Source organism: Chrysoperla carnea, chromosome 1, assembly GCF_905475395.1.
Source record: "Chrysoperla carnea chromosome 1, inChrCarn1.1, whole genome shotgun sequence".
Lineage (NCBI taxonomy): Eukaryota > Metazoa > Arthropoda > Insecta > Neuroptera > Chrysopidae > Chrysoperla > Chrysoperla carnea.
This window is the reverse complement of record NC_058337.1, coordinates 131877110-131904024: the sequence shown is the minus strand read 5'-3', so window position 1 is coordinate 131904024 and position 26915 is coordinate 131877110. Positions and strand designations below refer to the sequence as shown.

The 26915-nt window shown below is 29.7% G+C and overlaps 2 protein-coding genes and 2 long non-coding RNA genes across 4 annotated transcripts in view; 2 read left to right on the top strand and 2 right to left on the bottom strand.

Moving 5' to 3' along the window:
- Nucleotides 1-1379: 1379 nt before the first annotated feature.
- On the top strand, nt 1380-2000 carry LOC123290803. Its single transcript, XR_006534897.1, has 3 exons — nt 1380-1432; nt 1539-1702; nt 1791-2000. It is a non-coding gene; the product is annotated as an uncharacterized LOC123290803 (long non-coding RNA).
- Nucleotides 2001-8103: 6103 nt separating this feature from the next.
- On the bottom strand, nt 8104-8725 carry LOC123290804. The gene is made up of 3 exons (XR_006534898.1): nt 8673-8725; nt 8403-8566; nt 8104-8314 (listed from the first exon to the last, which is right to left on the bottom strand). It is a non-coding gene; the product is annotated as an uncharacterized LOC123290804 (long non-coding RNA).
- Nucleotides 8726-11833: 3108 nt separating this feature from the next.
- Nucleotides 11834-12718, top strand: LOC123295068 (endothelial zinc finger protein induced by tumor necrosis factor alpha-like). Its single transcript, XM_044876285.1, has 2 exons — nt 11834-11980; nt 12314-12718. The coding sequence occupies exons 1-2, from the start codon at nt 11834-11836 to the stop codon at nt 12716-12718; spliced, it is 552 nt and encodes a 183-aa protein (XP_044732220.1).
- Nucleotides 12719-14697: 1979 nt separating this feature from the next.
- LOC123305478 (sodium leak channel non-selective protein) overlaps nt 14698-26915 on the bottom strand; it is a 111813-nt gene continuing 99595 nt past the window's right edge. Inside the window, exon 26 of the mRNA XM_044887201.1 lies at nt 14698-14885. Coding sequence (XP_044743136.1) covers nt 14713-14885 — 173 coding nt within the window. The 3' untranslated portion in view covers nt 14698-14712. The remainder of the gene's footprint in view (nt 14886-26915) is intronic.

Genomic DNA, 26915 nt, shown 5'->3' with positions numbered 1-26915 from the left:
TATTTTCAATTAAAAATACAAAATTTTATATACACAAAGGGGTTGGGGGGGAAGCATGAACATATATAACAATAGATTGTAGTTATTATCTATGGTTATGATATTTGTTTTATTTAATTAAATATTAAAAGAAAATAAACAATCATATGTATCAGCGGAAAGTATCAAAAAATTGCTCCGTAAATACTCTTTCAGATTCCAAAGTTGCTCCAGTTATATAATTAATATGTAATTAAATATTTTCAATTAAAAATACAAAAATTTACATACACAAAGAGGTTGGGGGGGAAACATGAAAATATATAACAATAGATTGTAGTTATTATCTATGGTTATGATATTTGTTTTATTTAATTAAATATTAAAAGAAAATAAACAATCATATGTATCAGCGGAAAGTATCAAAAAATTGCTCCGTAAATACTCTTTCAGATTCCAAAGTTGCTCCAGTTATATGATTAATATGTAATTAAATATTTTACATTAAAAATACAAAATTTAACATACACAAGGGGAATGGGGGGAAACATGAAAATATATTACGATAGATTGTAGTTATTATCTATGGTTATGGTATTTGTTTTATTTAATTAAATATTAAAAGAAAATAAACAATCATATGTATCAGCGGAAAGTATCAAAAAATTGCTCCGTAAATACTCTTTCAGATTCCAAAGTTGCTCCAGTTATATGATTAATATGTAATTAAATATTTTACATTAAAAATACAAAATTTTACATACACAAGGGGAATGGGGGGAAACATGAAAATATATTACGATAGATTGTAGTTATTATCTATGGTTATGATATTTGTTTTATTTAATTAAATATTAAAAGAAAATAAACAATCATATGTATCAGCGGAAAGTATCAAAAAATTGCTCCGTAAATACTCTTTCAGATTCCAAAGTTGCTCCAGTTATATGATTAATATGTAATTAAATATTTTACATTAAAAATACAAAATTTTACATACACAAGGGGAATGGGGGGAAACATGAAAATATATTACGATAGATTGTAGTTATTATCTATGGTTATGGTATTTGTTTTATTTAATTAAATATTAAAAGAAAATAAACAATCATATGTATCAGCTGAAAGTATCAAAAAATTGCTCCGTAAATACTCTTTCAGATTCCAAAGTTGCTCCAGTTATATAATTAATATGCAATTAAATATTTTCAATTAAAAATACAAAATTTTACATAAACAAGGGGAATGGAGGGAAGCATGAAAATATATAACGATGGATTGTAGTTATTATCTATGGCTGTGATATTTGTTTATTTAATTTTTTTTGAGGTTAATTATATCATTTTTATTCGCCGTTGTATTTTCATTAAAACATTTTTAATTTAAATAATGTTTCAATAAGTTACTTGAAGAATAATTATTTATTGTTATTATATTTTTATGGTTGTAAAAGGTGAGTCGACAAACCTTTATTTGTTTACATAAATTATCGATGTCTTAGGTTATTTGTTTATAAACTTTTATTTTGTTTATATATAATAATATTGTTGAATTTTCAGTTTTCAGATAAAAATATTGGCAAGCAGTTGGACTAAAATTATATTTCTAAAAAGAGATCAATCATCGAGATGATATTGAATCCGGACAATTCCCATAACTCGCCGATGTACCTATTAACCCGAATGTTGAATGGAAACCTATGAAAATATCTGACCAAGGCATTGTAATTACTAATTTCTCATGTTTTCTATCATTAGTATGTTTTATTGCGTTGAATTAGTTTTAATTTTTATTATTATTACTTTTTTCAGTTATGAAAATACTGATTCGTCAAAACACTTACGGAATAGCTGACCGAGCACGCGATACTAAAATCGACAAAGTTGTTGCCTTGAAAAAGTAAAAATGGAACATAATAAAAATTATAACCGATGAGCAAAGAAATTCCAGTCGTTCTACTTCATAAAGACAAAATTGATAATATATAATTTTAATTGTACACATACGTATTTTTATGGATTTTCAATGTTTTATTAAATAAATTAAAGGTGGAAATGATATTATATAAATCTATTGAAAATAAATTATTTTTATTTTAGTAAATTATTTATATACATATTAAGTGCAAACAAATAAACATATTATTAATAAACAAACATATTGCACATATTATTTACATTTTACATTACACTTTACATTAAATTTTACATTTTGGTCCGCTCAAAATAATAATAATGCTTTTGCGTGAACTTATTCAAAGTCTCGGAAGTGCCAGGCTTGAGATAATTAACGCAATATATACATAAAAAACGATTTTTGGCCAATATTTCAATAACCAACTGGATGAAAAAAAGGTTCAAACAAATATTGTCGAAAAGTTTTTTTCCTAAGAAAAATGTAGAATAAAAAATTGTGATATCTCAAGTCATTTTCCCGAAAATAGAGAAAAACGGCCAAATATATATATATTTATATGCTACTTAACAATATCTTGAAACTGATTGATATTCACTAAATTTAATTTTTCAGGGATATCACTCAAATTACTTTTCAGTAACGGCTGATTGTTATTTTGAGAAAAAAAAATAGATTAGATCCTTATAATAGTCCAAAATATAAGATCCAATGGCTTTTTCTCAAATTGAATGATTTTTCAGCAAAATTAGATTGGCGCAACTTCTAGGGTTAAGCGCGCGTGTATGGTAAAGTCAGCATATCCTTTACTTACTATCCTATACGCAGCAAAAGACTACTTAATTTTCATCAACGATAAAATAAATATGTGATATTTGTATATTTCTCAGTTTTAAAAAATCTTCACTAATAAATTATAACTTTTGTATTGATTGGGTAATATTGTAATGAAGAAGAGAATGTGATCTCGAAACAAATGTTATAAATAAATATTTTATGCGAAAAATTCTAAAATTGTTTTTTTTTTTCTCATAAAAAATTATCCTTCATAATTTTTCATAAAAATTATCTTGCCCTATTGATTAATTGTCATCATTTAATTGTTAACTTTTTCCAAGAATTTCAAAATCAAACGGTCACTAAAATAGCGGCTTACACTTTAGTCTAAAAGTGTAAATTTTTGTGATCGGCATTTTAAAATTCTTGGAAAAGTTAACAATTATTTATTGATTGATGTATGTTTGCAATCTGATTCTTATTTAATTTGGATAAATAAATTTCTTAAAGAAGTTAATTATTTGTTTTATTTACGCTTTTGACTCCAATCGAGGTGCGATATAATTAGTGAAACTTTTGTTTTAATTATTATCTATATAATTATAATGTAAGTATGGAATTAAATATGTTATTATTTTCTAATTCATGAATTCAATAAACTTAATTGATTATAGCAAAAATGACGAATTGGGCCGCTGTTTCCATAACTGAAGTTTTAAATCGAATTGTTCAATTCGATATTTTTCTTGAAAAAGGAAAATTAAAACCAAAATCAAATCCTATTTGGAAGGAAATTTGTCAAATTTGGAAACAGAAATCTGGGGAATATCTTAAGACACCTGTTGCTTTGTATTTTGATATTTTTCAAAATAGACATAGCATCAAAACATCTTACCTTGAAGCACGGAATCTACATTTTTCAGATAAAATTGAAAAAAATGATACTAATTCATCTGAAAATGAAGATCTGTTAGTGATGGATGAATTTATGGAAAATAGTGACATCAACGATTGTGATTTTACGATTCATCCGCAAAATAATCCTAAATTTGATAAAAAAAAACTAATTAATTTTAATGTGTTATTTAACGATGAACAGTGGTTAAAAATAAAACCAATATTGAAATATGATAAGAAACAACAGAAACAATATTATGCTCTGCGTAAAGGGTGGACACACATTCTCTCCGAATTAATTTATGTGCAGCAGAAGTTACCATGTGCGTTTAACTTTAAAAATCGCAATATTTATAAATTAGACAGTGCTGATAAAGATATTTTTATTATTAAAATTAATGGTGCTTGTGCTGACAAATTATGTAAAGCCGCTATTTATGGCGAGTGTACATTTTCTTTTGCTGATAGCAATGTATCAATGAAAATATACACATTAGATACTAAACAAGTTTACCATACAAAGAAAAGGCATGTGTCTGGTGAGCTGAGAGATCAATATGGGAAGGCTATGGAGTTCATGAAAAGTGAAGTTTTCAATAGGAAGCTGATAGAAAAATTTAATGAATACGGTCAACAAATAGCTCCTATTATTCCATCGGTAAGTACTCTAAACCAAATCCGCCATGAAGGAAAAAAAAAACGACTTGGTATAGAGGGAGACTTATGGTATTCCCTTAGAAATTTAAAAAGAAATAATGTTGAGCTCAGTCCAGTGATTAAACAAATTGGTTTTGACAAATTTTTTGTTATGTATTGGACACCTGAACAAACGGATGTATATAATGATATTTTAAATTTAAATCCTATTGTATCAATAGATGCAACAGGGAGCATCGTTCGAAAGATTACGTCTGAGGGAAATTATTATTGTGGCCCAATATTTTTGTATCAGATCGTAACATATATTGGCTCTCTAATAGTCCCGGTTTGCCAAATGTTGTCCGAACGACACGATACAAAAATAATTGAGTTTTGGTTAACCGAATGGCTTTCTTCTAAGGCGAAGATACCTTTAGAAGTTGTAACTGATATGTCAAAAGCCTTACAAAATGCTATTTGTTTGGCTACTAATCATATCAGTTACAAAGAATATTTATCGCGATGTTACCAGGCTTTAAGCGGTAAATCCGTAAATTTAAATCCACCATATTTACGTATCGACATTGCCCATCTTATTCATTGGGTATCCAGGCTCAAATGCTTTATCAATAAAAATTTCCCCATAAAAGATTTTTATCTTAGAGCCATTGGTTTTATGAGCAATTTAGAAGCTTTAAAAGATGTCGAAAAAACAATGAAAGCTCTAATAAATATTAGTCAAAATGAAATAGGTTGTAAGGATGACATCAAGTGGATGTTAAAAAAAATAGAAACATTTGAATTTGACGATACTACAATAAATTATAATGAAGTGAAAATTATGAATACATGCAATCATAACAATAATTGTGAAAAACATTTATCATGTCATGACAACGAGATAAATGTTGATGTATCTGATGAAAAACATTTATCTCGTTGCCATGACATGATAAATGTTGATGAGCTAAATAATGAAGATTTATCTAGGTATATAGAAGATCTTTTCCATCAAGCGCGAAGTGAAAACTCAAATGTTTCCATTAATTTTAACGATACAAATCCTTACTATTTGCCTGAGATTAAAAAAAATCTGGAATTGTTATTTAAAAAATTTCCGGCATGGACAAATGTAATGAGGAGGAATTATAACTCCGAACATCTGGTAGCAACTTCTTCACGGTCAGAAAATTATTTTAAATATATTAAAGATATTGTTTTAACAGATCGTCAACCATTACGAGCTGATTCATTTATAGTTGAGCACACTAAAACTCTAAAATCGAGAATGATAGAAGCCAGAAGTGCTTATAACAATACAAAAATAATTATAAAAAATTCTATCATTGATAAGAATAAAGACCAGAGTGTGCTTAATTATATTGAAAATTGGAAGAATAAGGTAATTGCTGACGAATCTGTTAAAATGAATTTTACTGCCGAAGAAGATTCTATAGATGTAAGTAAGAATTGTTTTGAAAGACCTAAATTCTTTTCCACGCCAAAAGATACCCATGCTGGCAATAAGCCCAATCAAGACCCAGGCAAAAAACAAACTACCACAAATATTAATTTAATTCAAGATTCAAAAGAATATGATTTTAGAGAAATTTCCCTACATAAAAACTCTGAAAATAATTTTTCAATAATATTAAATAAAAAACCTGGGCACAAAGAAGACCTTGGTCTAGGTTCTACGGACCTATTAGCGATACCCCTCTCATGTAATAAAAAAAATGTAAATAATTCTTCATCGCCAACTATGGGTCCGCCAATAAAAAGAGGAAAGTATGTTACTGCATGTCCAGATGTGCAGATTTTACATGGAAACGCTGATAATCAAAATTCACAAGTTTACAAAAAAAAGAAGAAACAGCACAACATAATAAAAAACGGCAGCACTTTTCCTCCGTGCAAAATAAATAAACTTAAACTATTTCTTATAAACACGTGTCCATTTGACAGCTTGACAGAAGTCATGGCATTCACATATCTAAATTTTAAAAACTTTAGAGATTTCGTAAAACTTAAAATTAGCGAATCAGAATATTTTTCAACAGTATGTTTGTATGCAGAAAATGGCGCGAATTTTAAGTTTTACGAAAAAAGACTCAAAATTTTACGCACTATGTACCCGGAAGTAAATAATCGCATTGACTGCCGAGAAGATATTTCAAGGCTGTTTGAGGGGCTTATGCTTGGCCATGAGTCAATAAACGAAGAAAGCCATTGCTCAGATTGCGGATTATTTGAACAAAGGAGACTGTCTATTTTAAATGTGAATGCCACATTAATTTGGAATTATGGCTTCGATACTTTAGAAAGAAGTATCCTAAATGAGATCGAAAAAACAAGTTTTTATTGTAAAAACTGTCAAGTACGACAAATGGTGGGACGAACAGTAACGCTTTCCTCTTACTTATGTTTGGACGTAAATCATTTTTACGAAAAATCGATTTTTTTTTCTCTAAATAACAAAGAGCCGTTATTGAAAAGCAATTTAAACGAAATCCCTAAAAAATTAAGTTTAGGGAATAAAACATATATTTTATCTGGCGTAATTGAGTTCAGTCCGTCCATAGTACCTAACGGTTTGGGGCATTATATTGCATACACCCATACCATAAATGATAGATGGGTACAAATCAATGATTTGGAACCATCGCCAAGGATTTTACGAACTCAATTACCCAGTGTAAGAATAGCTACTCTCTTATATGTTTTAGTTTAAATAGAATTCCTTAAAAAAATTTTTAGATACTTTCAAAACATTTAATTTTATTATTATTATTTAATTTTAGATTCACATTTTTAGACTTTACATACCCCACAAATAAAAGTTAAAAAGTATGATTTAGATAAATTTTTGCGAGTTTTTAAGAGCCCAACGACTGAAATTATGACGCTTTGAAAGATCGGCCGGCTTCAATTCTTGAACTAGCTGTATTTTAACACTTTCAAACACAGATCTTTGCGTAAAATCGCCCTAGTAGTGCCATAAGATAGGCCAAGTTGTTGAGATCGTCGCCGAATCGATTCTTCTGGGTCTAAGGCAAAACTCTCATTTACAGCAGCAATATTCTCTATAGTTCGGTAGGACGATAATGTACACCATAAATTGGCCTGAACGCTCGATAAACACTTTTCAATATAATTGCACGATTTGTAAACGTTGTTGAGGCGTAAGTCTTTCCATGATGAAATGTCAATGAAAACTGAATAATAGTTATTTAGTTAGTATTTATATATAATAGTTAATAGTAAGTATTTAGTTTGACATTAGTCACGCGTAACATGTCAATATCACTCTACTGGAAAAAATACCTCCAATTTGATCACACTGTATAATTGATCGTTTTGAAAACGGTTAAAGATATCAAAAATGTTCACTCAACATTTTTATTTGTTATAAAATCAATCAGTTTCAAGATATTGTTAAGTAGCATATAAATATATATATATTTGGCCGTTTTTCTCTATTTTCGGGAAAATGACTTGAGATATCACAATTTTTTATTCTACATTTTTCTTAGGAAAAAAACTTTTCGACAATATTTGTTTGAACCTTTTTTTCATCCAGTTGGTTATTGAAATATTGGCCAAAAATCGTTTTTTATGTATATATTGCGTTAATTATCTCAAGCCTGGCACTTCCGAGACTTTGAATAAGTTCACGCAAAAGCATTATTATTATTTTGAGCGGACCAAAATGTAAAATTTAATGTAAAGTGTAATGTAAAATGTAAATAATATGTGCAATATGTTTGTTTATTAATAATATGTTTATTTGTTTGCACTTAATATGTATATAAATAATTTACTAAAATAAAAATAATTTATTTTCAATAGATTTATATAATATCATTTCCACCTTTAATTTATTTAATAAAACATTGAAAATCCATAAAAATACGTATGTGTACAATTAAAATTATATATTATCAATTTTGTCTTTATGAAGTAGAACGACTGGAATTTCTTTGCTCATCGGTTATAATTTTTATTATGTTCCATTTTTACTTTTTCAAGGCAACAACTTTGTCGATTTTAGTATCGCGTGCTCGGTCAGCTATTCCGTAAGTGTTTTGACGAATCAGTATTTTCATAACTGAAAAAAGTAATAATAATAAAAATTAAAACTAATTCAACGCAATAAAACATACTAATGATAGAAAACATGAGAAATTAGTAATTACAATGCCTTGGTCAGATATTTTCATAGGTTTCCATTCAACATTCGGGTTAATAGGTACATCGGCGAGTTATGGGAATTGTCCGGATTCAATATCATCTCGATGATTGATCTCTTTTTAGAAATATAATTTTAGTCCAACTGCTTGCCAATATTTTTATCTGAAAACTGAAAATTCAACAATATTATTATATATAAACAAAATAAAAGTTTATAAACAAATAACCTAAGACATCGATAATTTATGTAAACAAATAAAGGTTTGTCGACTCACCTTTTACAACCATAAAAATATAATAACAATAAATAATTATTCTTCAAGTAACTTATTGAAACATTATTTAAATTAAAAATGTTTTAATGAAAATACAACGGCGAATAAAAATGATATAATTAACCTCAAAAAAAATTAAATAAACAAATATCACAGCCATAGATAATAACTACAATCCATCGTTATATATTTTCATGCTTCCCTCCATTCCCCTTGTTTATGTAAAATTTTGTATTTTTAATTGAAAATATTTAATTGCATATTAATTATATAACTGGAGCAACTTTGGAATCTGAAAGAGTATTTACGGAGCAATTTTTTGATACTTTCAGCTGATACATATGATTGTTTATTTTCTTTTAATATTTAATTAAATAAAACAAATACCATAACCATAGATAATAACTACAATCTATCGTAATATATTTTCATGTTTCCCCCCATTCCCCTTGTGTATGTAAAATTTTGTATTTTTAATGTAAAATATTTAATTACATATTAATCATATAACTGGAGCAACTTTGGAATCTGAAAGAGTATTTACGGAGCAATTTTTTGATACTTTCCGCTGATACATATGATTGTTTATTTTCTTTTAATATTTAATTAAATAAAACAAATACCATAACCATAGATAATAACTACAATCTATCGTAATATATTTTCATGTTTCCCCCCATTCCCCTTGTGTATGTAAAATTTTGTATTTTTAATGAAAAATATTTAATTACATATTAATTATATAACTGGAGCAACTTTGGAATCTGAAAGAGTATTTACGGAGCAATTTTTTGATACTTTCCGCTGATACATATGATTGTTTATTTTCTTTTAATATTTAATTAAATAAAACAAATACCATAACCATAGATAATAACTACAATCTATCGTAATATATTTTCATGTTTCCCCCCATTCCCCTTGTGTATGTAAAATTTTGTATTTTTAATGTAAAATATTTAATTACATATTAATCATATAACTGGAGCAACTTTGGAATCTGAAAGAGTATTTACGGAGCAATTTTTTGATACTCTCCGCTGATACATATGATTGTTTATTTTCTTTTAATATTTAATTAAATAAAACAAATACCATAACCATAGATAATAACTACAATCTATCGTAATATATTTTCATGTTTCCCCCCATTCCCCTTGTGTATGTTAAATTTTGTATTTTTAATGTAAAATATTTAATTACATATTAATCATATAACTGGAGCAACTTTGGAATCTGAAAGAGTATTTACGGAGCAATTTTTTGATACTTTCCGCTGATACATATGATTGTTTATTTTCTTTTAATATTTAATTAAATAAAACAAATATCATAACCATAGATAATAACTACAATCTATTGTTATATATTTTCATGTTTCCCCCCCAACCTCTTTGTGTATGTAAATTTTTGTATTTTTAATTGAAAATATTTAATTACATATTAATTATATAACTGGAGCAACTTTGGAATCTGAAAGAGTATTTACGGAGCAATTTTTTGATACTTTCCGCTGATACATATGATTGTTTATTTTCTTTTAATATTTAATTAAATAAAACAAATATCATAACCATAGATAATAACTACAATCTATTGTTATATATGTTCATGCTTCCCCCCCAACCCCTTTGTGTATATAAAATTTTGTATTTTTAATTGAAAATATTTAATTACATATTAATTATATAACTGGAGCAACTTTGGAATCTGAAAGAGTATTTACGGAGCAATTTTTTGATATTTTTCACTGATACATCTAATTATTTACTTTCTATTATTATTTCTTTTTTGTTTTTCTTTCTCTTCCCGCTCCCCTTAGTTTATGACATTCCCCTTGTGAATGACGTCATCACATACCTGTTTGAATTGCAATTATTAATTTTAATTAATTATGCAAAAATAATTGATATTTATAGATCGTTATTGTTATATCCCGAAAGAAATAAACGGGAGCAATTTATTGATAGCAAAAACGTTAGGAAAAACTATCAATTTACTGAGATATTGGAAAATAAAATTTTGTATTTTTAATTGCAAATATTTAATTAATTGATAATTTAATAACTGGAGCAATTTTGGAATCTGATGGAGCATTTAGAGAGCAATTTTTTGATATATGATTTAATAAATTTTGTTAATATTCCACGCTAACTATATTGTGGTTGGGGAAACAATATTTTATATATTTTTAAATAAATAAACAATACGTATTTCAAAATTGGTTTTCATGTCATTAAAATTCGTTAAATTTCTTTGTGTGTTTTCTCAATTGATTGTCTTTATTAACATTTTGTGGATTATGTGAATAGTCAAATTATTTAAGTATTTTGGCTGTTTTCATTGTGCCCCTGTTCATAAACTAATTAGAGTAATTTAGTCGTTTAAAATGTGTTTATATTATTTTCCAATTGTTTTATGGTATGTACTGAGTTTATTTTAGCGCTTAGGTCTTGTTAATCGTGTTGATTACATTTAAGTAGTGTTTATTTGTGATTATAATTGACTATTAACGAAATAAAATGGTTTAACATTGCATTTAACTTACATCAAACTAATAATTAATTGTTATTAATAATGTTCATATTAAAATAAATTCTTTTTTGTTTCAAATATTGCAATAAATTATTATTTTATTAATATTTATTAGTTTATTTAAATAACTTCACTTAATTTTATTTATTAAAAGACAAATAAATACAAAAAAAAAAATAGATAAACTGAATAGTTCAAATAGTACCTAATTCCCGCCATTTTTTTTTTTAAATCGTTGACTGTAAATGGTAAGTGCCTTACTCCAGGGGGCTTTTTGGACAACATTTCATGTACAGTAGAGTTGCCTATCTATTTATTTAATAAATTATAATCTGTGTTCTGAACAATTTTATTCATGACATTCTTATGAATGTTGAATTTTTTGATAGAATTCAATGAAAATGGAAATAATTCTAGGTCGAAATTACTGTCAGATTCAAATGATAATGATCTTGTGACGTTATTAATGTTGACGTCTAATCATCATAGAAATGTTCACATGACATGTGAAAACGTCAGACGAGTTCTTTATGATTCCAGCAAAAAAAATTGTCAAAAAAATCTTACGTACACAACCTAACTTATTTGTCTAAAAGTCAATATTCAAATATTTTATACTATTAAAAATGGAAAATATTAAAATTGAACAGTTAGAATTAGAAATATTGGACGGAAATCTATCAAACGATCTTCAAGCAAATAATCCATTATTAATTAAAAAAGAAGACATTAATGCTGATCAATTTCCAACAGAATCAGAAATTAAAAACGACGTAAATAATTCACTGTTTCTCGAAAATGTAAAGATTAAAATTGAAGAAGAGATATTAGAAGATATTAATTTTAAAATGATAAATGTAAATGATCAATTTTTAATTCCAAATGAAAATATTAAAATGAAACCAGAATTACATACGGAAATAATAATAAAAGTTGAAAATGTTGATGAATTAGATGAACAGACATTTACTAATCAAGCTCATTTCAAGGAAAAATTTTATTCATGTGATGTTTGTAATAAAAATTTTACACGTCACGGAAATTTAACTCAACATAAACGTATTCATACAGGTGAAAAACTTTTTGCTTGTAATATTTGTAACAAGAAATTTGGACATAACTCTTCATTAACTCAACATAAACGAATTCATACAGGCGAGAAACCTTTTGCTTGTAATATTTGTCACAGGGAGTTTGCAAATAGCTCAGCATTAACTCAACATAAACGAATTCATACAGGTGAGAAACCGTTTGCTTGTAATATTTGCAACAGGAAGTTTGGACAAAATTCAACATTAACGCAACATAAACGAACTCATACCGGAGAGAAACCGTTTGATTGTGATATTTGTGATAGGAAGTTTGCACGTAGTTGTTCTTTAAGTCAACATAAACGAATTCATACTGGAGAGAAACCTTTTGCTTGTAGTATTTGTAACAAGGAGTTCACGCAAAACTCATCATTGGTTTACCATAAACGAATTCATACAGGAGAAGAACCTGTTTCTTGAAAAAATTTGTGATACAAAATTTAAATATCGCAGTCAAGTGGTTGACCACAAACGCAGAAAAACTTTTTTGCTTGTAATATTTAACAAGAAGTTGGGAAAAAACTCATCATTTGATCCTTGGTAGAACTAGACAAGGTATGCTCGATGTAGGACGAGTTTTGGTTCAGTAGGTGCAAGTACCCAGTCGGCGCCATTTTACCCTTTTCCCGCTTCCTGATTCAAATGTTGTAAATGAACTTTTTCCGCCTCAGATTTTTTCAATTTTTAATATGTAAACAAAACATTGACCAATTTGACAGCTCAAATGGAATAGTGAAGGCGCTGAGTGCCTACAAAAAGATTCTTGGACTAGAACAAATTTGCAATTTTCTCATATACAATTATGTGGGATTTTCTTTCGCTAAGGGCTCGCTATCGACTTATAAACTAATAATGGACCGGAAAATTGATGAAACTTAATACTTACAATCGTGCTAGTTTTGTTGCTATTTCCTACCTTAGAGTACCTTAAAGTACAAAAATATTTTTAGTTGGCCAATCTACGGCCGTTTCAAACCAAGCGCTTCGCGCCGATCTTATGCATTATCATTTTTGTTTATAATTTTCTTTACTTACTTTTCTTTTTCAATAACTTAAGAGCTATGGCCGTATAAACAATTTATTTGTTTATAACAAATTTTCCCACACTTTGAGCTATGAGCAATATGAAAATTCAGATTCAGCGGGTCAAAATTCGTCGATACAAAATACAATTAACTCCTTGTTCGGTAGGACATGTAAATGTATACAAAACATACTCAGCGCCTACACTATAAATACATAAGTAATATGGCGCTGACTGGGTACCGTGCAAGAGAGTGAGAGAATGTCCCCATCCTACTCCTACCTACAAAAGAACATACCTTGTCTAGTTCTACCAAGATTTGATCCAGGAGGAAATCGTTTTGTATGTGATATTTGTAATGGAAAATTCGTCTGAAGATCGACTTTTCCAAAGCATAAACAGGTTCATATTTCTTAAATTAGCACGTAATTGATCACGGTCGTCTCATGTTATCGAAAATTTTAATAATAAATTATTTTACGAAAACTCCATTTGTTTTATTTAATTATAAACTTTTGAATAAAATAAAAATTATAATCTTAGATCATATATTTTACTAGATAGGCCCAACGTGTACCAAGTTTGTACATTTTTGCTCCACAGAGAAGTTTGTTTTACACAGGTAAAATATATGTACAGATTTCAATGTGTATCAAAACTTATGGCCATGAATTGTAATTTGTTCATCATTTTTACAGAAATCTTTAATTTATGGTTCAAATTGATGGTATTAGATGGCGTAGTGAAATGCCATATATTAAATTAATTTTTTTTTTAAATTATATAAATTATAGCCCATGTGTTATTCTGATGTATGAGCTATATTATGTATGAACGGTAAAGCAGAAAATATTTGAGCTACAATCAATATTATGAAGCAATTTCAAAATACTTCAGGCAGACAGTTGTGCTTGTTAGATATTATTTAATAATTATTTATAAAACAAAATAAAAAACATATTTGTTGATTTAAATAGGGTAGGGAAACATAGATTGATAAGTCAATTTGACGCTTGACGCTCAGATTGGACGCTGCTTTTTATCAAGAGACCTTAAAGGTGTAATCTCATGATGACGCTTGACGCTGATTTGGAGCGACAAATTAGAGTTGCACCTAGCTGAAAAAAATTGAGTTATGTCAGAGTCAAATTGTAGAAATGAGCAACAAAAAAATTTTTATTAATAGCGAAAGTCGATATCTCGAAATATACATACAAAAAGTAATTTGACGCACAGTCAGCCTTAAGCGTCATCATCAAGTTACATCTTTATAAAAAGAAAAAAAACTCGCTCGACTTTTTTATGTAACAAATATTTATTTTTTCTAAAATTTTTTAATAGAATATATAAAATGAATTATTATGATCTACTTAAAAAAAACCAAGTGAATTTAATCGTCATCACTAGAATGTGCATAAGATAATTGTTCGTGCCACCAATCGCGTACTTCATGTAATGTATTCGACATTTTTGGTAATGTGGCTTTGGCTGGTATCTCTCTGCTGGATGTTGTACGCACTTCTGTACCTTCTGTTACATGTGGTAAATTGTTCTTAACAATTGCTATAAACAAAATAATTTATAAATGATTAATTTCTTATGATTAAATTTAACACAGAAACATATAAATGATCACAGTCTAATATGTATAGCGTTTTTTTTTTGTACATGAAAAAATCCAAATCTTATGAAATTTTCAACATATCTTTACGATTCATAGTCAGGCCAACGTTAATGAGTGTGAACGCTGCCGAGCTATTATATCTCTATGATAATGATGACGTGACTATGGAGGAAATGATACGGTAGTCACCGTTCGCTCGCTTACCTGCGAACACTCACACTGTTCTTTTAGTTTTTCGTTCACGATTTCCCGTGACTGAAACGCATAGAGATAATACCATAGAGCCATATAGACATAGGAATTGCATTATCCTCTTAACGAGAATTATTGACCGCAGTGAAAGAGGGAAAAAGAGGCAAGTTTTAAGCGTATAACAGAGGCGTAAAGACGTATAAGAGAGACAAACACAGCTAAATGGGCTTACTTTATTTGCCTCTCTACAGCTATACGCTACCCATTTCATCTGTCTCTCTCCTGTGATACACCCTTTGGAGGCGACTTTAAAGCTCTATGGTACTATCTCTATGATGAAACTTGATACCGATCTCGTATTCTCATCATTTGATGATTAGTAATTGGGGCGTTGGGAAGTTGGCAATAATTTATGGTCTATTTTTTTTTTTAAATAATATTTACGATGATTAAATTTTATAAATTTGTATAATTAGAGCAGTCAATGTTCGTGTAAATAGTTCTATTTAACGTGATGTAATTTTTATTTAACTACGTGCGTTAAAATTGAGCCGTACAATTATGTTAATTGTTAAGGTATTTTACTCTTAAAATATGTACAATAGTTAATACATAAATGTAATGTGTATTGCCTATGAAACAAAGTGTTTAATTTTTATTGCTGAAAAATTCATTAAAATTTTATCAGATTTGGATTTATTTCATATTTATGCATCACAAATGCCGTAGAGATAATTAAAAAAATTAAATGACCATTTTTTATGGCAATATTCTTAAATATTCAAAAATATGCAAAACAAAAAAGGGGGAACCTATTTTTATATTATCATAAAAAAGTTAAATTATTTTAGGAGCCCGCTAGCACACTTTTATTTGATAAGCAAAGAGTCTCTTAGCTCACCATGGTATGTAAAAATGCTGAAAAATTATTATTAATTAATGAAGCCAATTGGATTAGTTCTTCAACGATTTGGGTCGAGGCGTTTAGAAAAATAAATGAATTAGAAATAGAGAATATAAAGATTATCAAAGATAATAAATGAGAACTCTAGGATATTTCGAAATAAATTTCGATTTTTGCCCCAATTTCTTAGATCAGTTTTTTATATTTTATAAATACGTATTTCGACTACCAAGTAGTTATCATCAGTATGAATTAGCTAATCGCAATTACTCTTATGTTACTCGTTGCTAATTTGGTGGCGGACTGCACACTGCCTTTTCGATTTAACGTTAATTGTTCGAATTTTCTTATCGGCTATCATTTAAATAAAAATTTTAGAATTAAACTATGTAGGTAAATAGTTTTCTTGATGACGAATTTTCACTTGAAATTTAGAATAATTAAATTTAAAAAAAATCTAACATTAAAGCTGTTTTCCTAAACATGCAAAATTTTTAGCAAAATTGAAAGAAACAAAAAAATAATTATGCGTGCTCTAATGATCTCTAGAAAAGTGCGCTAACGAGTTTCAAAATCACAATAAAGTGAGTGCACTGACGCTTTTTTCTTTAAATATTTATATTATTAAAAATATTAATAAATATTAGTTTATAAAACAATCAAAAGTATTGTTAGCTATCGGTCCATATTTTATAAGAGCTGCAACGCTCAACAAAAGTAGATTTCAAGATATCTGAATTTTAAATATTTCCTTTTTTATTTAAATTGGGAAGGGATGAATAGTCCAGTGCACTTACGCAAATCGTAGAGGGAGGACTCAAAAGTTTTGACACGAGATTTTTTTATTCATTCATTCAATAGGGGGATGTTTTTCATCCCTATAACTTAATTTCAAAAAGGAAAGAAATATTCGATATTCAATCGTCTTAATTCACTCTCGAAAACATTGCCAGCTCTTATAACAATAATAGTTAGAGAGATGTACATATGATTTACTGATGGCCATGGTAACCGTCTGCTGAGCCTTAAATATGATAGTAGGTAATGTTCCAAGTCGCTCTGTAAGGTTCCTCGAATTTCCATGTGTCATATTCGCCCTCCAGGGAAAAATTCGTGTTTTTCAAAGTGCTGCCAAAAAAATCCCTGACCATTTGCTTTTCTGCCAGACATATTTTCCTGATCCTTTTGACATCCTCAACACAACCAAACAAGTTTTACACAGTTTCCAGAACCATCACTTCAAATTTTTTACCGCGTAACGACATTTTCGGTTTTTTTGGCATAATTCGGGAATGGGACGACTTGTTGAGCTCAAACTTTGCAGGATGACTGTTCAGAATCACATCTAATGAATTATCAAACAAGCAGACAGTTTCCAGAACCATAACTTAGTGACAGTTTTTCAAATCTCCCCCTGGGGGGAATATGACACATAGAAATTTGAGGAACCTTACTGGGTGACTTGGAACATTACCTACTATCATATTTAAGGCTCAGCAGACGGTTACCACGACCATCAGTAAATCATATGTACATCTCTCTAACTATAAAGACCGTCCCTCGCTGGTAGAATTATCTAGATGTTTCTATAGTAACAATAATATTAATAATATTGATTATACTTTTAAACCATTTTACCCCAAAAAAAAAACCTTTTTAAAAGTGATGAATACTGAATCATATTTATTATAAAACATATTTTATATTACACTTAAAAAAAAAATAAAAATAAAACAAACTTCAAAAACACCATTTTTTTTTTGAATGATGAAAATGAACGTGAAAACATTTAAAATATGAATTAAAAATCAAAGAAAATTTGTTTATAAAGAGTTGTGTATATTTATTAAAAGTAGTCTTTAAAAGGCCTTACAATGGAGACAACAAAGGTATGTACTAAACTGATGTTGGTAATCAAAAAATTGGATCGTATTGGAAGAAGAAAATAACTTTTTTTCAATTAGAAGAAGTAAAAACAAACAATTAACTGAGTTAATTGTTGAAATAGCCTTTTTTTCAATTAGAAGAAGTAAAAACAAACAATTAACTGAGTTAATTGTTGAAATAGCCTGTATAGAAAATGTTGAATGTCAGTGTTTGCTTTTTTTTTTTTTTTTTTTTTGTAAATTTGAAGATTTTAAAAAGCCCACTTTATTAAGGCTTTTTTTACAGCCGCCAACAGGGCCGGATTTAAATTACTGCCGCCCTGGGGCACTGAAGAAAATGCCGCCCTATGACTGAAATTTTATTTTAATAGTTTTGATATCTTATTTTTTAAGAATTAGAATAACTAATTAATTGCAGAAAAAAGAACCGCTTCATAACGAGCTGATCATCTGGTTGCAGATAAAGTTTTTAACGCAATTCTTTTTTTCAGTATGAGACTGTAAGACTTCCCAGCGATGCGTCGATGCAGTATAAAAGTTGTATAAAGTTTGTACTGTTTGAAAGAATGACGCAGCTTCTGGGGCGCATTCTACTGCGTGAACTCCAACTAAATTCATAGAATGAGCAGCACAAGGAGCATGTTCTGCAAGATATACTTTCATGAATTCTTGCCTGTAATCCCGAATAAATCCCTGATACATTATTCGCGTTATCATATGACTGACTCTGACAATCTGAGAGATCAAGATCAAAAAACTCAAGAACAGATAATACAGCAACTAGCAAATCTTCAGCTTTATGTCCAGAGTTCTCAATAAACATGAGAAAAAAAAATTTTTTTAATTCTTCAAAAAAAAACTATATTTATCAATTCCAGAAAAAATAATATCAAATTTTATTTTTTCAAACCTTTATGGAAATAAATTAATTTTATTTTAATAGTTTTCACTTAAATTTAATATATTATAATATACAAAATTTTAATTTGATACATAATGCAATTATATTTCTTGAAAGATCAAATGTTTATTTAAAAGAATTAGTTATTTATATATTGTATAGAAAATGTTTTCTCACTTTCCAAATTTTGCCGCCCTAGAAAATTTGCCGCCCTGGGCGCTAGCCCCGACTGACCCTAGTGTAAATCCAGCACTGGCCGCCAATTAAGTTTTGTTTTCGAAAATTTTCCAAAGTATTTTCTAGAATTTTTGTTCGTTTTTCAAGAATGTTCCACTAGTTGAAGCTACCTGCAAATTTTTAACTCCCTATCTTTTATAATCAATCAGCGCCCTCACGGGTATTTTTTACAAGCTTTTATTTAACTTGCAATGTTTGTATATATGTACGTATGTATGTATATGTTCGGGTCAAATCTTGCAACTAAAATGCTTTGCTTAGGTAAGTGACGTCATTCTAAATTCAATATGGCGGACTAGTTATTTTTTATGCACTCTTGTGATATGGGTATCAAATGAAAGGAAAAATAAGAATAACATTATATAACCAATATTAGTCCGCCATCTTGCCCGCCATATTGGATTTAGAATGACGTCATATAGATAAACCATAGGATACATATATTTTTCCATCGCTACACCATATTTGATAAACATACGTTTTTAGTTCTTAAAAATTTAAGTTCTGTAAAAATAGATTTTTATTTAAATTTTCTTACAATTATTTATATTTTTCCAATTCGACTCTTTTTTGCTTACCAAAATCAATTTATGTAAAATTAACATGATCGATTTTCTTAGGCTGATTGGACTTCCATCGATGAAAAGTTTTCCAATTCAAAAATTATGATTAACAATAAAAATCTCTATGAGAAATTAAAAGATGTAAAGAGATTAGAACCAATCGATAAATTAGATTATACAATTGAACATACATGTATGTTACCAGAACAGAAGGATTGTTTTTGTGAAAAGATTAAATCTTGGAAGAAGAATGCTAGACGAATTGTTTTACAAGAAACACCATGTATTAATTGTAATAATATAGAGTGTATATGTTCAAATGAAAATAATTTATGTTTTCGTGAATGTAAAAAAACACAAACAAGTGGTGAAAATGGTGCGTTATGCGTATGCGCAGAAGTGTGTACATGCGATAGTTCTGAAGAATGTTATGTTAATACAATGGTACGTATCTCTATGTCAAAAAAACGCTCGTTTTAAAACATTCTAAGTGTTACTATTATAACATAACATATGATGAGTACGCTTAGAATGTTTTAACTGTGGCGATTTTTATGGAATCAAGTATAGAATGTAGATATCAAATACAATAGAAAAAATTATTGATTTTGAATTTTTATTCGATTAAAAATTAAGATCACAAGTTGAGAGACTGTTGTTTTAGTTTAGTTGAAGAATGTAATACTGAAAAGTTTTTTAAAGAATTTTTACGGAATTACTACCCCAGTAAGCGAGACTTAAACCTCTAAATTCTTTCCTATATCACCGATTGACTGAGAAATTTGATGGTAAGTAGATAAGACCCCAAGAAACAAAATTTAAATGGTGCCGAGTGATACATTTGCCCAGGGGGTGATAAAGATCCCTTCTTGGAGAGATCCTACTTTCCGGGCTATTGGCGATTGCAATTCGGAGTATTTAACGTCGAGTAACTGAAAAATTTGACGTTTTTTGAAAAAAGTATATCGTACACTTTTTAAAGTACTATTAAAAACCTTGAAAATGAAAAAAAGTTTCAAGTCATTTGCACGAAAATTAACGGAGTTTTAATGAAAAGAATGTAACTAGTGCCTTTTTTTATGGTTTTATTCAGCACAAAAATTGATGAATTTAACACGGGAATAAATTGTGTCCCAATTTGCCTTTTTCAAATTTACTTTATTTAAGTACTGACAACATGCTCAAAAAGTTCTAGCAGTTTCGGATATATAGGCTTTGAAATATTGCTATTTAAGCTCTTTTGCGATCTTATTGTGTAGTCTTCATGAGCAGAACATTCAAACCTCGGAAACCTTTCCGCATTCTTGTGGAAATGAATCATGTTTGATTTACTTTTCGATTTTTTTTCTACAACTAAAAAATTTCTTTTCCACAGAATCTCAATTCTGTGTTATAATTTTTACCGAATAAAATTACCATTTTTTATTGTACTTAGGGTGTAATAAGTGTACCAGATTGTACGTGCGGCTGGACTGATTATCAAGAGAAATCAAAAAAATCGGAAATTTTCTATTTAAATTGTACATGTAATGAAAAATGTGAGTGTTATGTGGAAAACCATAACGGATATCGTATACCATTTATTATGAAAACGCCAGAAAAATGTTTTGAACAAACACACGTCTGTGAAGACTTTGAAAAATGTTATTTCCAAATGGTGAAAGAAAAAGGATTATGTGTCTGTGGATCTGGAGTATATTTCACTGATTGCTCGTGTTTTAATAAGGAATACATATATACGGGTAAATGGCCACCATGTGCTTGTGGCGAAGTCTGCGTATGCGTTGATCGTAAAGCATGTTATACTCAATCACGGATGGCAAAGTGTACAAGTTGCCAGAATTTATGTATTTGTGGTTATAAGGATTTTTGTAAAAAAATTCTGCATAAGAAATTGAAATGTGCTTGTGATTCGATTAAGGATTGTATCTGTTTTGGTGGGGATGAATGTATTTATACAGATAAACTAGTGAGAGTTGCCTATGTGTTTACGGATGATATAGGTATGTAATAAGACTCGTTTGAATTTTAGTAATAGCTTATGGAGCCGTGTGAAGTTGCCATATGGAAATTGGAAATTAATAGAAGGTGGCAAATTAGATTCTTTACCATTTATAACACACTTTAGTTTACAGTAGCATCTACCAGGGTCGAATACAGCTTTCAAAATTGCGGTGTACCTATTCACGATGACTTAGTTGGCAAAAACGCGCTAAACGACGCCTGGAAATGTTATGACCATGGCATTACTGACTTACGAGTGTATCACTTTCTGACTTTGTTTGAATGTCCACAATTTTCTTCCAACTACAACGCCCGAAATTTTGGTTAGAAAGGAGGGCAAGTTCATCATGTGAATCAATATGGATTCCATACCGTTCTATTTCCTCAAATTTCTTTTAAGAAGAGAAATACATCCTTTTCATACCCTCAATTCTTTTCGTTCCCGAAAAAGATATAGATGCAAATTTCGAAACAAAGAGTATTTGATAAATTGTCCAAATCGATAGTTTCTCTAGTGTGCTCTAAACTTAGTAGGCTAGTGGATCATTCTACCAAGAAATAATCGAAACGCTACAAATATACTACTTATATACTTTGATTTCCAGGATGGTGTCCAAAACCGGTTGCAAGAATTTTACCACTACAATACGATAAATATTATAAAAGTGGTAAATTTAAAACACCATACACAACATCCATTATGATAAAATTTTTAAATCGTAAAAAAGAGGTTATGTTTAAGCATCCATATCAAATAACAGCGAATATAAACGAATTACGACGAGAATTATCGATTATCTTTAAACTACCATTACATGCAATAGTATTAAAAAGTTGTGGCGTGGAATTACATCAAACATTATTAATTGCTGAATTAGGTTATAAACCGTACGATATTATTGAACTATATTTGGATGTAAAGGAAATGATTGAACCGATACCGGATTATTATGCAATGGTTATACCGGATGTTATTACAATACCAATTAAATTGGATGAGAATATCCATAAAAATGTCGTTGTTGAAGTTTATGATAAACGAATTGAAAAACCATTTATTGGTGGATATCGACATAAAAAGACTGGTGTTGAATATCATCATGCATACACACAGACTGGCTTACGTGCAACAAAAATCTCACATGAATTACAGAATAATCGTGATACACAAACATACTGGTTAGGCAAAAAATCTTTTTATTCAATACTCCTGTACCTATTGCTATCAGTGGTGGGAGGGAGAGGGGTTAGTTAAAATTATAGTCTGAGAGTGATCGGAAAGGAAGGTAAAGGGAGAAGTATGATGCACGTAGGAATCATAGTTTAAAACCTTAAATTCGCTCTCGAATTATTGCGTTCAAATTTCGAGACTTAGATCTCCTAATTTTTCTTTTTCCTCCATCCCGCTGACATGACGGCATATATTACCCTAGGAGTGAGATAAGCCAATGGAACATTTAACAAGAATTCTTTGAAGATTGAAGCCTAAAATTTGAACGAAATTGGTCGAGGACAATATTTATTAGGTTTGTCAGACAATACGTAAGAAGTTCGAAGTTCCATAAATCGACTATATAATAAATTCGTCCTTTCTCGAATGCTTTTAGAAAGTTTTTGCAGTATTAGTATTTCATTACAAAATTTTTTTAAAGAGAAAATACATTATTTGTAGAAGTAGTTTGGTTTTAGTCTTGGCATCTTGATCAGTTTAAAATGACAATCACAAAATCAATAGATCTTAGTATATATATGATATTTAAACATTTAGCTCCTATATTATAAGAAAACTTTCTAAAGATTTTGCAAAACTTATACTATTTGTTTTATGGATAAAAAGGTGCCGCAATCGAATACAAGAAACAACCTATGATCGAGCAACACAAATGACAAACACTGAAATATGGATACCAAGTCTGGGTGATCGTATAATAACACCAAATGCAACATATGAAACAGCAGACGAACGAGAAAAACGTTTAGATGTACTTGGTAAAGTGAGAACAATACAACGATATTTTCGTGCATGGAAAATGCGTAAAGCATTACATGCACTGCATGAAGAATATAATCGACGTGTAAAAAATGCAGAATTAAATGAAAATGATCGTATTATGGCAGATCGTAAACGTCGACAAGAGGAAATTGTACGGAAAATCTACCCACGAACACGAGCTGATTATACAATGTTATATGGTTAGTATAGTCAAAATTGGAAAGCAAATTAGTCTAGAGTCGGAACTAGTACGAAAAAGACAAGACATTAGTTAATAAAAATAATTCGCAATAAGCGGAGTGCCGCAATTATATCTATGGTATCTGTGGACCCATTTAGTGAAAAAGTGGCGTGACAAAAAAAGGCTGCTATAAACAAATAAAACTGCAGAAATCGAACGAAAGAAAAGACAATGCAGGGTTCAAAGTTTCGAATTTCCAAAGTTTGACAATGTTTTATAAAAAAGACGAGCTATACATTTTAACTTTATCCAAATTAGTTTCAATCAGGCATAGGCTACTACTTCGCTCCGGATATCATAAGGCACTTCACTTGTTTTAAGAGTCTTTGAAATGTCTTAAAAGTCTTAAAAGCCATTTGGAATTGCTTAGAAACAATTATATTGTTTTGTGAAGCAAAAAAATAGTGATTGGCTGTTATATAACAAAATCTGGGCTGTTAAAAGTGAGTAATGAGTTTCTTTTCCTCATTATGGTGTCTTCTGCGATACCTGTAGTGTGACATTAGCAGGTCCAAATAATATTTGTGCTAGTCCCACATTTTTCTTCTGACTATAACATTCAAAAACAGACGTCTTTTCCAAAATACGTTCCGACTCTTTACTAATTTTTCAAAAAGAACCATTTTATTTGCTTATTTTTGTAATCCAAGGGATGTTGGCAAAATGGAAGAAGGCGGAGACTGATCGTATCAGTCAAACATACACAAAAGCACCTCGTGTTGCCGAACTTTACATACTGCTAGATCGTGAAATAAAAATATTAAACATAATCGAACAACATCGTAAAGAGGTTCGTGACGATATGAAAATCCAAAAAGATATTGATTTCTTCGAAGAAATTAGTGCACCAGTTAAATGGCATGGCTACAAGGATTTAATAGTCGAAATGCATACAGAGAAAAGCCAGCGAGGACAGAAATATAAAGAATTATATTTTATGTTATGTCGACGTGATTTACCCGAAGATCAACGATTAACATTACTCCTTTCGCTAAAGTATTCTCTACAAGATCATAAGTGTCGTATGGCTATGGAAATTCTCTCGACAATCGATCAAGAATGTGAATTACTTGTTCGAGGACTCGGAACGTGTGAATTAGAAATGTTACGAAAACGTTTAGAATTATTGGTGTTCGAACATGTGAAAACCGTTCAATGTAACGATTGCCTTACGAAACGTTATCGTGGTACACGAGAAATTCGTATGGGCAAAAGGGGTTTATATTTCTGTAAACAATGTCGAAAATTAAAAGATATTGAAGACTTCCCGATACATTCGCGTATGAATCAACCTGAACGCTGTACAACATGTAGTTTTGTTGATTCCAGTTCCAAACCATATGTTGATATCGCTCCCTATCGTTTTATGTTAGAACTGATTATTAAAGATGAACGTAAGAGGATCTCAGAAACGGAATCATGTGTTATTTATATGATAAATGAACGTGATATTCAGTATATTGTTGATCGTATTTGGCATGGACATTCAATGTTAACAGAATCACGTGATTTATATGAATTACGTTTAGCACGTTGGGATAAGAATAAACCATGGTCACCATGGAACTGTGTATTGTTATCTGAATTAGAAGCAAAAGCACATTTAGATGTGGATAATGTACAAGAAGTTTATGGCGAACATGTTTGTAATGATGTATTAAATAAACATTTATTGGGTTAGTGGAGTGCAATTTATACTTTACCAAGGAACTAATGGATTGTGCTCTGATTTGAATGATTTCATTTTGTTAAAATATAGGGTAAATTCTAAATATTTACAATTTTTATGGGACTTAACACTGACATTTTAATCAAAAATCGAAATTACGAGAGGTGTAATAAGGGGAAAACATGTTTATTTGCGGAAATCTTAAAAATTATAAAATCATTTCGAAATTAGTTATTGGAGAGATTTTATATACAAGCTGAAAAACTTCTCCTTCTTCTTAATGCCTTCTCTTTTAAGGCATATCCGACGGGAAAGTATATAAAATACATTGGCCTCTATGAAATATATGTTACAGTACGTTCAAAACAACCCACGCAAATAGAAGAGTCCTACCTGCTAAGTTTTTCGAAAGCGGTTACATTTATCATCAAAGCGTCTTTTTGATCTGAGCTGTTGATGCACAAGTAGGCAGATGAGATTTATTGGAACACAGCTCGTCCACCAGTGGCGGATTTGAGAAAAAAGGCCCAGTGGGCAAAATCTATTAATGGGGTCGGTTTTGTTTTATTCTTTGTTAATGCACTTGGTAATGCAATTTTGCCTTTTCCCAACTAATAGTCTTCGTACATGCACTTGGGGGCTCCTTGTGGTTGTCTATTTTGGGGAAACAGTGAGCAACTGCTCCTTTGCCACCCCTGAAATTCGTCACTGTCTACCACTTATCCTTCCATGTCTCTAGTGAGAAAGCTGGGAATAATTATTTAGATCCAGAAAGAAACGATCAACAGAGACTTACTGCTGATGTATCTTCCATTTACTCGATCATCTATATTTTAACAAAAGAAGCCATTCAAACATTTTCCTTCAGTTTCTCGGTCACATTCTTAGTTCAAGAGACGACTTTTCGAATACCCATCGAATACATGACATTATGTGAGTTTAAACTCCGACCCAGATAAAATTGAGACATGTTGAAAAATATCCTAATCTGGACTAGTGCAAACGTCTTTGACGTCATTTTAGATTTCTTTGCTATCGTTATAGGAGATGATGCGGCTAAATTACAAAAAAATGATCGAATAGCGATAAGGCCAAAAATGATAGTAAACCGGTTTGAGTCTTTCGTTTGTCGAGTATAGAATGAATATCACATACCCTGTTATGTTGGCTTAATCCACGAAGAAACTGAAAGTGATATGACGTAGCTACATTTAGATATGGCTCCTTTAACATCGGGGCCAGAGCTTATTAATAATTCATGTAATTCGATAAATATTAGATCGGGCAATTTTTACAGAAAAAATGGATTAGGTAACAATAGAATATGTTCTTTCGAATGCTTAAAATAGAGATAATTACTAATGCAGAAGGCAAAATTT

Excerpts from the sequence above, each read along its gene's own strand:
- LOC123295068 (XM_044876285.1), top strand. The coding sequence starts at position 11,834 with ATGGAAAATATTAAAATTGAACAGTTAGAATTAGAAATATTGGACGGA. Across the intron at positions 11,981-12,313 it reads AATCAGAAATTAAAAACGAC|AAATTTGGACATAACTCTTC; the intron begins GTAAATAATTCA and ends ATTTGTAACAAG.